Genomic DNA, 14,908 nt, shown 5'->3' on the forward strand with positions numbered 1-14,908 from the left:
TTTAATATATCTCTCTATATATATCTCTATGTTTCTTTTAATCTATTGCACAGACCATTCTTATTAGTTTTATTATTATTATTATTATTATTATTATTATTATTATTATTATTATTATTATTTTCTTTTTTTTATTTTTGCACAACCACAAAAAAAAAAAAAAAAACAAACAAAAAAACAAAAAAAAAAAAAAAAAAACAAACAAACAAACAAAAAAACAACCAGGCAGAAGACGAACTTGCACACCACACTCCTTTTATTCATGTCGGGACTCCCCCCGTTCACCATTTTACATCCAAAAAAAAAAAAAAAAAAAAAAAAAACACACAAACAAAACCACCACACCCACAGTGAGATTTTCCCTTCTCTACTCTGCCGCCGGTCTCTTCTTCTTGCCTCCGTCCTGGGCGGCCCTTGCCGGTGTTGCCTCCGTGTTTCCCACTCCACTGGGCATAATCACTACTCCCTGCTCCTCCACTGCAGCATATGGCGGCCCTCTAAATCGGAACATCACGGTTGCCTTCCACTTCAGCTCCTTATTTTCTGCCTTTAGCACACTTATCTCTGCTCGCGCATCCTTATACATGCGTTGGAGCAGAGCCAGTTGGGCGTTTAACTGCTGCACCTCATTTGTCCTACTCTGCAGCCGGTGCGACAAGTTTGTAACCGCCGTCATGGTTTCCACACATGACTTCAACGTATACTGATTGGCCTCCACATCCGACTGCACCGCCATTTTTTGCTCCACAGACCGCATCGGAAAGTTCAGCAGAGCAAAACCGGAAGCGCTTGGTTGAGGTTCAGGGGCCACCGCCCCAGTTATCTCTCTTGTTGATTCGTTGAGGTCGGGAAAGAGAGTGAGCAGACCACGGGACGACGACGCCATTTTCTGGGCAATAGAGTGTTACAGAGTCTCTCTCTCAGAAACGGAAGAGTTTTTCAGAGGATTTCACAGGTTTTTTGCCTCTGCCTCGGCCTCAGGCTCCGTCTTGGTTAAATAGCCGAGGCAGCCACGCGCATCGCGCGCCTCTTGACGCCAGACAAACTGGGCACGCCTTTTGATGGCACGCCTTTTGATGGCACGCCTTTTGATGGCACGCCTTTTAAAAGATTGGGCACACCTTTTGAGGACGCGACTTTTGAGGGCTCGATATCTATATCCATGTATATCTTTTGGGCAGCCTATATCCACACTCATACAGTGTCTTCTACACCAGTCAGCTTTATCAATCCCTTTGTTTCAACCTCAAATAGGTTTCTATCTTCACACCTATTTGAGTTTGAGGGGGGGTTATACACAGTATCATGTATAAGTCGCTCATGGCGCACTCCCTAAGTCGCCCCCTTGGTGCACCACCACAACCTCTGCTACAACGGTCCGACATGACCCCATAAACTGTCTTCTGCATCGGTCCGACATGACCCCATAAACTGTCTTCTACATCGGTCTGATACGACCACACAGTGTCTGCTACAACGGTCCGACATGACCCCGTAAACTGTCTGCTACAACGGTCCGACATGACCCCATAAACTGTCTTCTACATCGGTCCGACATGACCCCATAAATTGTCTTCTATATCGGTCTGACACGACCACACAGTGTCTGCTACAACGGTCCGACATGACCCCATAAACTGTCCCGATATTGATTCCGGTCAGCTTCTACAATGGTCCGACATGACCCCGTAAACTGTCCTGCTACATCGGTCCGACATGACCCCGTAAATTGTCTTCTACAACGGTCCGACATGACCCCGTAAACTGTCCTGCTACAACGGTCCGACATGACCCCATAAACTGTCTTCTACAACGGTCTGACACGACCACACAGTGTCTGCTACAACGGTCCGACATGACCCCGTAAACTGTCTGCTACAACAGTCCGACACGACCATACCGTGTCTTCTACAACGGTCTGACACAACCATACAGTGTCTCCTATCCCATTTTTAATTTTATTTGTCAGCTTATTTTTCTGTTTTGTTACTCTCTCCAAACTCAAGTTGGCTAGTACCTATCCTCCTTGAGTTTGAGGGGGGCTGTTAATGTAAATTGTAAATAATAAATCACCACTCCACCTACCACCTCCACTACCACCCACTCCACCTACCACCTCCACTTCACTCCACCTACCACCTACACCTACTACCACATTTTCTTCTATATATCTGATCATTGTAAACATCAATCAAATACATCAATCAATAATACATTGTATTTTAACAAAAAGAAAGAAAAAGAAAGAGGGGCGTAGTTCTGGGATTGTATGAGACAGAGATGGAGAGAAAAAGAAAGAAAGAGGGGCGTGGTTGTGGTGATGAAGATTTGGTAGTGGTGGGGAAAAGATGAGAGAGAATGATGAAGAGAGAGAGAAGAGAGAGACGACAGCTTGACAACGAAAAGAGTGAATGGGGGGTCAGTGATGCTTGTTTCTTTGGTGTTCCAGAGAGTTCTCTCTAAAAAAGATGAAGTGAGAGAAAAAGCAAGGGTAGTTGTGAGTCGTTGGACATGAATGGTGGGGTGGATTTTATATATATATATTTTCTAAATTTTTTATATTTGTGGTAGATTGTAAATATTTAATTTTTTTAAAGAAAAAAAAAAGTCATAAAAGACAAAAAAAAAAAAAAAAAATTACTCAAAATATTATATCCAAACACCACCTAAAAAATATGAGGGAAAATTGGTTGGAAATATGTCAAAACGACATTGCACATTTGGAACACCATTGCTATAATTTGGCATTTTGCTACTATAGCATGCCAAATTATAACTTTGGCAATACTATTTTGACAATTAGCATTGGAGATACTCGAAGACCATCTCTAACCTTCACTTAAATCTGTTATCAAATTCAAATTTGATGAAAAAATCTTAAAAAATGAATTTCAATGTTTTCATCAAAGTGATATCAAATAGAGAGAGACAGATATTTCATTAAATGGAGAGAGGTCTGACCATTCATTAAATTTAAATTGTTACTTGGATCGGATGTCCACCCAGATGTCTACCTAAGGCAATTTGATAATTTTTTTTATTCATATCCGGACGACCTCCAAAACATCCGTTTGAACATTAAAAAAATATGACAAAATTTTTGAAGAATATCAAATTAAACTTTTTTTTTTATCAATTTTCTACTTAAATTTTTAGGTAAATTATAAATACACCTCATGAGATTTGATTAAAATACAAATTATCTTTGTGGTTCTGGAAATTACATTTTACCTCTAAGATTTCTAATTTTATAACAAATCACTCATTTTATTAATAAATCATTAAGTCAATTAATAGTTTTTAATGATATTCGAAATATGTTTCAATTAATAATTTAAGTAATTTTATTATTATATAGGAGAGTAATTATGAATTTTATTTTTTTAATTAATTCTGTTAAATAAAAAAAATTTAAAAATAAAATATTTATAATTTTTTAAATTACAGAAGATAATTTATATTTTAAACAAATTTAAGGGCGTAATTATAATTTACCCTAAATTTTATTCAACTTTGTAATGATCTAGTGGTCTTGGTCCAGGTCCAGGTCGCTGGTTACATTCTAATCAACAATGATTCATCCCACTAAAAATATCACCACTAATAGCACTAATGCATTAAAAAAGTAAAAAAAAAAAAAAAAAAAAACAACTCCAAGACCAAAACATCACATCATTAATGACGGGACCCACTGCCACCTAATTAGTGGAAGCACTAATTAGTGCTCCCAAGCATTTTTCCATTCTAATAATCAAACACTGACGCGCCGGCACATTCACGCGCTCCGAGCATGCTGGAAATCATAGGTAGCAGCGAGCGTGGAGATCAAAAGCGTGTGAAATTTTCAAAGAATAATCTTAGGAAACATAAAAAAAGAAATATTATGAAATATATTATAATTTTTTTTTTATTATTAATATGTGATATTTTATTATAAATGTGATTTAAAAGTAAAAAACTTTTTATGAACATTTTTATGATTTTTTTTTTATAATCCTAGGACTACTCATTTGCACCTTTGTCGCACATGATCATCAGCTCTGCTAAAATGTTTAAAATAAAGCAATAAAAAAGAGATGAACAAAAATAAAAGAGCAAACCTCCGCTAAATTTGGTGGCACTCTCTCTCACCAGACCTCTTTACTATATTTAGCACAACCTCTCAAACCCCCCTCTCTCTCTCTCACCTCCTCCGGATCACGAAGAGAGAGAAACACAACAAAAACAACAACAACAACAACAACAAAGAAGCTACAATGGTGGTTCACTGAGAACGAAAGCATATGCAGATTTAATTATTATTGGTAGATCTGGAAATTCATATTTATGTCTCGACCACCAAACTCTGAATTTCAAGAATGGTGGAACAAGCAGAGAGAGGACCACGACCACGACTACTTCGACAAATCCGAAAACCCTAGCTGGCTAACCGTCGAGATCCGCAGCCCCTCCGCCGATCGGACGGTGGAGAAGGAGCGAACTCGGAGTGCTCGTCAGCTCTCTTGGGTCTGCCTCTTGCGATTCCACCAAATCGCGAATTCCTTGGCATTTTTCACCAATGGATTCATCTCCCTACTCCGTACCGCTAACCGCCGGATCACAGTCTCCGATTCGCACTCTCGCCGCCCCGAATCCCGTCTGTACCGCGCAATCAAGGCGTTCTTGATCCTTGTACTAGCATTGCTAGTCTTGGAGCTCGTTGCGTACTTCAAGGGATGGCATTTTAGTCCTCCCACCGTGGGCTCCGCCGCGGAGGTGGTGGATTTTGTGCAACTTGTTTACGCCAATTGGCTCCATATCAGGGCCAAATATCTGGCTCCGGCATTGCAGAGTTTGACCAATGTGTGTGTGGTTTTGTTCTTGGTTCAGTCACTGGATCGACTAGTTTTGGTGCTTGGATGTTTTTGGATTAAATTTCGGAGATTGAAGCCTGTTGCCGTCATGGACTACTCCCAGGATTCCGAGCAAGCTATGAATGTGGACGATTATCCGATGGTGATGGTGCAGATTCCAATGTGCAATGAGAGGGAGGTAAGAAGATGTAGGTTTCGAATCCCTACTGTGCGAACTTGCTTTGCTTGCTTCTTTTTTTAGTACTTTGTTTTAGCTCTAGATAGATTACAGTAATCTTGGCTCTACATTAAGTAAATTTTGTTTCCAATTCTGAAACTTTAGCCTACCTTGTTTGTTTGTTTTGATTAAATGCACTTGCTATAAACATTTAAGCAAACGTGTTTGATAGATTTTACTGTAATTTATGTTGCCATTTCTAGCGAGCAAGCATATCTACTCTAACCTAGAATGATGATGGATGATCATTTCAAAATTGTCGTTATAGGTCTTATGTGGAACTACTAGGACCACTATGCCCAACAAGGACAGTTTGATGTTAAGTACATTCTTATTATGTTCGTGTTCGTGTGATACATTGATAGTAGGGGCCAGGGGTTGAGCCCCGCATCATGAGTGGGCATACAAGAACCCACCCACTGGGCTAGCCATCAGCTCAGAGTAAGGATGAATTTAATACATCAAATTCTTCATCCCTTTTTCTCTCTCCGTCCTTGCTATGATTTGTGGAACCATTTGTACAGTCAATCATATGAAGGTTGATGTTGAACTATCTAGTTATATCCTATTAAATGTGGTGGCTGTTAAATTTTCTTTTTTACTTGGGGCATTATTTTACTTTCCATTTATGGTAGGAATTTTTTACCTACTCATCACCTCATGGTTTTTAAGCAAACACGAGTTGATTCTCTGCGCCCACCGTTGTACGTAAAAAAATTCTCTGTATGATTGGTTAGTGGGTTGGACACTTTTCACACTGAATGACTGTTTACAAGACGAACAGCAGCCCATTCAAACTTCACAATTGCACCTCATTTTTTTTTTCTTTAAAAGGTGGAAGAACAAGTATGTTATGCTTCGAAAGCATGTCAATCTTCATTTTGTGTGAACATTTTTTTGATGCATTAGTGGCTAATCATTAGCAACGGCATATTATGCTGTTCATCCCGTGACCAATAAATTTCCACTTTGCTGATGAATACAACTAAATATCATTTTGAATATGCACATGAACGTATATCCGCACTCACACACCCACATGCAGTATCTGCAAACTGTAATCACTTAGGATGAAAGCTTCAAAATCATTTAAGGATGGAAAATTCAAATAGTTTCTTTACAAGTGAGATTAATCTGTTAGTGTTTGAGAGTGCAAACATTTTGATTAAGTTGAACAATTGAATTTGTATTTCCATAAAGTAAAAGTACTTCCTGGGTAAAAGTCTTTTATACTTTCTATGAGCATGGACACTAGTACAAAACAGATATATGTGGGGTCTCATGCGAGGACGCCAACCCCTGTCCACGACCCTTAGCCCCATGTGCCTCAAATTCTAGATGTTTTTGTATTTGGAATGAAATCTCAGACACTTAGTTGGCATTTGTATTGATGCATATTTTCTTTTCTACGAGGTTGATTTCGTTTTAGATATTGAATAGATTTGTAAGGGAAAAATTATACCCTTTTATTTGCCGAATGTTAAACACTTGGGTCAATTTACCCACTGAAGCCTTGATATATCCCTTATTTTACATGGGCACACATTTAGATGTTGGACATTATGACGCAACTAAATTTCATTTTTTTAATACCATAATTTATTTACGGTGAAACAGTGCCTACCATAGTTGTCAAATCGGGATTCGAATTGTGAATCAAAATGGTATTGTGCCGAATCGAATCCAATCGTGAATCGTAAAGATTCGGTCACTTTCTTTAAATTACATGAAAAAATATAGCTACACACTTAGATATTATATATCTAATAAATATGAAATATTTAGACTTAAATCAATGAAAATATTATTTTAAATGATGATCATGTGGTCTGGGTAAGAAGTTAGCACGGATTCTCATGTTTACCATTTCACCTTTTCCCTTTTAGATACTATTTCTTATCAACCATTCTTAATAAAGAAAGCAAACAGAGACAAACTTTCAATTTTCAAGTAACAATAACTAAACAACAATGTTTTTAACTTTTTACAAGGTTAAAAAATCAAAATCTTCAAATTTTTTCAAAAATTTACTTGATGCCTTCAAAAAATTCATTTTATAAATGGAAGTACTTAGATAAATTTGAATATGTAAGCCTAGAATGTTATAGAGAGAGAAAGTTCAATTTTTTTTCCGCTAAGGTTTAAGTATTTGAGTGTAAATAAGAAGGTAGAAAGTCAAAAGATGACATATAGTAATCCTAAAGACCTTAAAAAGGTTGTGTGAACCATTTTCCAACAATAAAAAACCAAAAAAGAAAGTCAAACATCGATTTTAGCGAATCGAATCAAATCAAATCGATTTATGATTCACCAATTCGGTTCACCGATTCACTACGATTCATAGCTATTGGCGATTCACATAACCTGTTTGTATCGATTACCCATTGAATCGAACATAACCTGTATGGATTACCCACTGATTCTAATAACAGAGCTTACAAACTAACAACACACATTTTATGCAAAAAATGAGTCTAATGCAGGGAAGGGTGTATGAAATGAACAAAGCAACAAGAGCAAATAACGAACAATGATAACTTAGAGAATTATTCTCTGAATTTATTAATCTCAATCAAAAAACTGAATACCCTAGATGCTTCCAACTGAATTTACAATGTAAATGCAAACCTAGGTCTACTAGGAAACAACCACAGTAATAAATTCCTTGCTAATCAAACTAAAAATAAAGAAAATGAAAAAATTACCAAAAATGAAAAATTCAAGTTAAGGTCACATTTGTTTACTAGATACCTAAAGAAACATGTCATTAGAAACGACAACCATAAGAAAAAATTTCTATATATAAGTAATTGAAAAAATAAAAATTTTAAAATGGATAAAATGTAAAATTGAGGGCCTAAATGGTGGAATTCGCCCCAAAAGCACCTTAGGTCACGACAAAGCAATGAGTCTTGACTATTGGGTCGTTTTCCATCAAACATAGGCCTTTTGGAGCGAATCCATCAATGTTGAATGAACTTACTTACCTTTTTGCCACATTCTGATCCAATTGAGCCAAATATCACAAAGCCACTTGGTCTACATTAGAGTCTTATGTATAGCTATATAGTAAACTTGGACATGTAGACATTCTTGCTTGATGCATGTTCACTACATGACAGTGATGTATCTCATACCTTCACCGAAGTGTTGAGTGTTTGACATGGGTACTTCACAAATTTAGAAGAATTCATGTGACATGGTATATCCCTCCCCTTCTAGTTAGGCCTCATTTGGATCATCTCTTTTACTCGTACAAATCCATTTGTAGCTATGTATCCAGATGTGTCCTCATTGTGCCCTTCTCTCTTTTTTTTCGAATTGATTTTGCCTCGTTGACATGTTTAAATGTCATTGAGTCTGTGTTCCATGTTCATATTTGTGCAACACAGGGAACAAACATTCACAAGGCTTGGTTTTGTTTTAATTGTCAACTACAAAGCTTAATGTTGTTTTAATTGCCAGCTGAAAGATTTGTTGAAAACTGTACATTTTGTTTACCTAGATATGTTTGTGGAAAGGGTGGAAGTGCCAAGTTTGATGATGGTAATGCACAAGATTTGTCCCTGTCTCTGCTATGTGGTGCAGTTGTGCAGGTGCTAGTGGTGTGAGAGTCGGTGGTGCTGACCCTATTGGATAGTGTCTCAGCACTTTTACGATCCATGTGCTGAAATATCTTGGAATATTCAATTATGTTTTTTTTTTTTTAAAACCAAATTAACTTCAAAGAAAACACACAAATGCTTCTTTGTAGCAGGATCTCTACTTTCAATTTGATTCAATTACAATTTTTAGGTAGTTGCCACTGTTTAGCATAATGAATGTTAAGTATTCTCCATGATGCGAAACTGATTTAAGCAACTAGACAATAAAAATTAAGCAAATATTATCAGCATTTCAATAAATTGAGCAAGTTTAAAGGAATCAAGTGAGCTCTGTGCATTGGATGTTGGTCTTGTATCTATCCATGATTGTTAACATGGACAAGCATTAGCCTATAAGAGCAGGTCAGCTGTTGTGGCATTAGTGTTGTTTTTCAACTTTATCTTTGCATTTTGTTCATTTTGAATATTTTCTTGTGTTTGCTCCATTCTTGGAGGTTCAGTGGTAGAGTCCATCTCTGAGTGCTTAATTGAATATGTGCTTAGAAATGAAACAATTGGAAAGCTGAATATCTTGTCTAATCCATTAGAGTAAACCTGATTTTACTTGAGCATATTATTCTGTTTCATTCTTTTCTCTCAACTCTTCCAGTTATGTATTCTCTCTCTCTCTCTCTCTCTCTCTCTCTCTCTCTCTCTCTGTAACTTGCAGTTTCTCCTTATACAGTTTTGAATTTCTTTTTCAGTGACTCTAAATACCTTAATTGGGGTGGCCTACAGGTTTACCAACAATCCATTGCATCAGTATGTGTTCAGGACTGGCCAAGGGAGAGAATGCTTGTACAAATTTTAGATGATTCTGATGATTTGGATGTTCAAGTCCTCATCCAAGCAGAAGTGCAGAAATGGCAGCAGAGGGGTGTGCGCATATTGTATAGACATCGTCTTATCCGGACTGGCTATAAGGCTGGAAATCTTAAATCTGCAATGAGTTGCGATTATGTCAAAGATTATGAGTTTGTGGCAATCTTTGATGCAGATTTTCAACCATCACCAGATTTCTTGAAGAAAACTATTCCTTATTTTAAGGTAAGTTTACCATTTGTTTGGAGCAATCTATAGGATTTAGCAGGTTTTAAAATCAACGTTGTTTTCTCCTTAAAATAAAGAAAAGGTTAGGCATTAAGAAGCTGTCTATCAAAAAGTTAGGTATGCCTATATTGTATTAATGCTTGTATTTGTACAGACACAAATTTCTTAAATAGAATAGTCATGAATTGATTTCTGATGTGGACAAGAGGATAGTAACTGTGTAGTTTTTTGTCCTGTAATTCAGTCCATCTACTGTGGTAAAGGATGTGTTGGAAAATGTCCAAAAAATTAAAGGGAAAAGATGTGTAAGTTGGTTTATATTCTTCTGAAGTATCATTTGGCTTATATCAACAAAGTTTGTGGCATTCTACACGACATGGATACAACAACATGATAATTTTAGAAATATAGGACGCAACATGTGAGGGACACACGCAAAATATATAGTTTTGTATATCTATAATATTATATATAAATATGAATATTTCATTCAAAAATAAAAAGAAATACAACATAACATTAATTCCTAGAGTTTAAAGGAGGAAGTATTAATAGATATAAATTTACATTCTTTTTCTTTTATCTTTATAACTTGCAAGTTATTTTGTTCAAATTTATAATATGTTTCATGTGTGTTCAAGTGATTGACATGTGTGTCTCCCAAGTGTCCAAAGCTTGTCTAGGTCTAAAATATTTTAAAAACAATGACACGTTTTGAGCTTGTATCCAACACGTCTTGGAAAGTTTTGATGTATGACACATGTCCAACTTGGACATGACACCTTTGTAGGTGAAATTTATATTGCATGCAGATATCCTTGATTTGTATGCACATCGAAAAACACATGTGCGCAGCTCTGCTTGTTATTTTGTCTTGCTCTATTTGTTATTTTGTCTTGCTCTATCTTATTAATGTTGTAGAGACCATCTATTCCTGACCCTGAATGGAACCTTGCCTTTGTTGAGTAAAAAACATATTTACCATAATTCCAGTAATTTCAATACATGGTGGTTTTCTTGATCCTTCTTACATGATTATGTTACTATGAATATGATATACTAATATAGTGACTTATTCTTAACAAATCCACAATTGGTTTACAAATCATTAAAACACACGCTGATCCAAATTTGATATTTTATGGAAGCTAAATTAATCTAAAACTCTATTATTTCTGTTTTTCACCGTTCCACACTAGTTCTCTCCCTTGAACAGGTCTTTAATGATGTCTGGTATATACTACTGGCCTTGTCTTTTTTCCCATACTCACCAAAGCCAAAAATATTTTCCAGACCGTATCTCATGCTTTTATCAAGTTAATTGGATCTATACATGCACAAATACATACCTGTTATATACAGATTTTTTTACTTTCTTATGCTGATTTAAAACATTGGGTCTTCAAGATTTAGAAATTACTAAAACCCCAAGGGGTTGATGTATTGGCAAGGCCTTGGGTTTTGGAGGTGTACTCCCTCCAAAGTTCAGGGATTGAAACCTCTCAGGTGCTAACAATTCCTTGGAGCCATTGGATTGGTTGAATTAACCATGGTACACTTGCGGGAAACTCTTTACCAAAAGCCTGTGCACCCCTGGGGATTAGTCGGGCTTTGATCCAAACACCTCTGTGCCAGTCAAAAAAAAAAGAAAGAGGATTTAGAAATTACCAGTCTTCTTCTGTTACTAAATTGTTCTCTCTCTCTCTCTCTCTCTCTCTCTCTCAAGGGAAATGATGATCTTGCATTGGTGCAAACAAGATGGGCCTTTGTCAACAAGGACGAGAACTTGCTTACAAGATTACAAAATATAAACTTATCATTCCACTTTGAGGTTGAACAACAAGTCAATGGAGTGTTCATAAACTTCTTTGGTTTCAATGGAACTGCTGGTGTATGGAGAATCAAGGCCCTCGAGGAATCTGGTGGCTGGTTGGAACGAACTACTGTTGAGGACATGGATGTTGCTGTTCGTGCTCACCTTTGTGGATGGAAATTTATATATCTGAATGATGTTAAGGTTTGCTATTTATCAACATTTTGAAAATTTCTACGTACTCTTGAGATTGGATGGTATTCTGGTGTTCACCTGTGTCTATTTTTGCAGTGCCTTTGTGAATTGCCAGAGTCCTATGCAGCATACAAGAAGCAGCAATATCGCTGGCATTCAGGTCCAATGCAATTGTTCCGCTTATGTTTCATGGACATAATCCATTCAAAGGTTTGGAAAGTTTATCTGATAATAACGTTTATTGCAATTTTGCTTATGAAAAAAGTAGCGTAGAAAACTAATTATTAGTTGAATTTGGAACTTATTCAGTAATGAATTTAACAAGGATAAGATTCTGTGGTGAACTCATAAATAAGCTCCATTGTTTTCTATGATAATAAAGAAATGCGTATGATAAAATATTTTCCCAATAATGAGACTATACTAGGAAGTATAGGCAAATATGTATATCATTTAACCCAGAAATGCTTATATTCCCATGGTTGTTCACGGATTGGATTGGTCTAGTTTTTTAGTAAACCAAGAACCGAACCAGTCCCTAACTTTCCAGAAATATTGGAACCATAACTGAACTGTTAAACTTATGTAATTGAACCATAGAAACTAGTTCAGTTCGGTTTGGTTCTACATTTATGGAAAAATTATATAATAAAATATATGACATATATTTTATAATAGTAGAACATACTAACAACTATTAATTTAGTTAAGTAGGTTAGAATTTGTCAATTTGTACAGTTATGGAAATTTTATATAATAAGAAATGTGATATATATTTATAATAATAAGCATACTAACAACAATTAATTTAGTTAAGTTGGTTAGAGTTTGGCGATTTTACAATCAAGACTAGTGTTTAAATCTCACGAGTAACTTCCATATTCTTATTTTTAGATACAAAAATATTAAAAAATACTAAATAAATATATAATGGTTCGGTTCGGTTCGGTTCGGTTCGGTTCGGTTCGGTTCGGTTCGGTTCGGTTCGGTTCGGTTCACAACCATAACCAAAGCCTTGGAACAAGGAAATAGACCGCTTCGAACGGATCTTGGGATCTTTCATTCCTAGGGCTTAAAGACTCGCTTCGCACCTTTTGTCTTCATCTTTCTGGCAATGGTAGCTAAGCTAGTTCAATAGAAGCTGGATTTCTACATGAAAGCTTAGATCATTTTCGAAATCAGAGCCAAAACTAAGTCTAATAAAAACTAGACCAAACCGGCAGTTTGGACCGGATTGGTTCGATTTACAAGTTTGACTGGTTTTTTTGAACAGCCCTATCCATGGGAGGTGTCTTTCCTGTGATGCTTTCCATGCAATGCTTATATTCACCTGGCTTTCACTCAACCCTTCAACCTAGTTGCAGATTTTAAAGACTTGAACCATGAAATCCCATTGAAGAAACAACTAGATACCTGTGGCAACAAAGCCGATAGTGAGATTAATTCAAAGGAGTGGTAGAGAGTAACACGTTACAATTTTGCCAAGCTCACTGATTTCCTAAGATTCTATGTTACATGGATTTTTGAATGCCTAATTAGTAAATGTGCAAATTTGTTCAAACATAGTGTAACTGAAGTTGTCTCGAGCATGAAATGTTGACTGAATCTCCTCAACTCCATGTAAGCGAGGGAAGTGATTGTGCAAACACACAATCAAGAATAATATCAAGAATTCCTAAAAATAAGCAACTAACAATTTATAGCCTTGTAGACATCATGTAATTTTGTTTCAACTGTTTGTTTATATATATATATTTAATATAATCTTTATGTGACATTTCAGGTGAGTGTGGTCAAGAAAGCCAATATGATATTTCTTTTCTTCCTCCTTCGGAAGCTTATCCTGCCTTTCTATTCATTCACTCTCTTCTGCATTATTCTTCCTCTGAGCATGTTCCTGCCGGAAGCTCAGTTACCTGCTTGGGTAGTTTGTTATGTCCCTGGAATCATGTCCGTCTTGAATATCCTTCCAGCACCACGGTCATTCCCATTCATTGTGCCCTTCCTTCTATTTGAGAACACTATGTCTGTGACCAAATTTAATGCCATGATTTCAGGACTCTTTAAATTTGGAAGTTCTTATGAGTGGATAGTTACTAAGAAGTTGGGCAGATCATCAGAAGCAGACCTAGTTGCCGTTATGGAAAATGAGTCTGAACCTCTAGTGCAACGTAACAGATCCTCCTCAGAATCAGGTCTTGCCGAGCTTAATAAATTAGAGATGACTAAGAAATCTGGGAAGGGTAGAAGAAATCTTTTGTACAGGAAGGAACTTGCTCTCGCGTTTATTTTATTGAGTGCCTCGGTGAGAAGCTTGTTGTCTGCGCAGGGGATTCACTTCTACTTCCTATTGTTTCAAGGGATCACTTTCCTAGTTGTTGGTCTTGATTTGATTGGAGAACAGGTGAGTTAATTTTCCTGTTATGTCTCGTAGTGTTGAAGAAATATATATTTTTTCCATGGATTTAAGCCTGGGATGAGAAGCTACATTGACCACAGCCTTCAAGACTAGCTCTAGAAGCTCAATAATCAGTTGTAGCTGACCATATATATCATGTTGGTTCTCTGCTCCCAGATAACGCAATTCACTGTCTTCACGGTCATATTTGTAGCTTATTTATGTACTTGGGGGAAAGAATTGCCATATGAATCTTTCAGGCAAAGTCATATAGACTCAAATTGATGTAAAGTTGTTTGTCTCAGCCATGGAGGAAAGAGTTCAGAAAATAGCAGGGATTCTTCTGTAGGGGCTGTTTGTTTGTAGTGCCGCTCTGTATACTTTTTGCATTGTTAGATTTTCAAATTGTTCATTCTTTATTTTTGTTGTCACGACAGACAGGCATGTACGATAACATATGTTTTGATTGAATTAGTGTCGGTAATTAATTGATGTTCACTACCTTTGGAGTTCGGTTCGATTAACTCAGCTGTACTGTAGTGTTGAATGGAGAATGTGCATTTGCTGAGACGAGCCCTGAGAAGAGCCCTGCTTGTATTTCCATCAGCTTCACTCAATTGGATCTTCAGTGTATATTTTGCGAAAATTCAAGGCCATACCACTCAAATCCGCTCTAACTGCTAGGGTAGAGGGGAAATTTTATTTCCACATTTATTTTCGTACACACTTAATGAAATA

At 36.6% G+C, this 14,908-nt stretch overlaps 1 protein-coding gene across 1 annotated transcript; it reads left to right on the forward strand.

Moving 5' to 3' along the window:
* The first annotated feature begins 4,020 nt into the window (after window positions 1-4,020).
* CSLC6 (Cellulose-synthase-like C6) lies at window positions 4,021-14,694 on the forward strand. Its single transcript, XM_028209407.2, has 5 exons — window positions 4,021-5,031; window positions 9,453-9,761; window positions 11,491-11,781; window positions 11,869-11,982; window positions 13,556-14,694. Exons 1-5 carry the CDS (start codon window positions 4,327-4,329, stop codon window positions 14,183-14,185), a joined length of 2,049 nt encoding a protein of 682 aa, XP_028065208.1. The 5' UTR covers window positions 4,021-4,326; the 3' UTR covers window positions 14,186-14,694.
* The last annotated feature ends 214 nt before the right edge of the window (window positions 14,695-14,908 follow it).

Source organism: Camellia sinensis, chromosome 3 (assembly GCF_055761805.1).
Source record: "Camellia sinensis isolate YWXY chromosome 3, ASM5576180v1, whole genome shotgun sequence".
NCBI classification, from domain to species: Eukaryota; Viridiplantae; Streptophyta; class Magnoliopsida; order Ericales; family Theaceae; genus Camellia; species Camellia sinensis.

What these genes read in the sequence shown, in the direction of transcription:
- CSLC6 (XM_028209407.2), top strand. Translation starts at nt 4,327, where the DNA reads ATGTCTCGACCACCAAACTCTGAATTTCAAGAATGGTGGAACAAGCAG. An exon ending in CAATGTGCAATGAGAGGGAG is followed by an intron (nt 5,032 to 9,452) that starts GTAAGAAGATGT and finishes GGTGGCCTACAG; the next exon opens with GTTTACCAACAATCCATTGC. An exon ending in TGGACATAATCCATTCAAAG is followed by an intron (nt 11,983 to 13,555) that starts GTTTGGAAAGTT and finishes GTGACATTTCAG; the next exon opens with GTGAGTGTGGTCAAGAAAGC.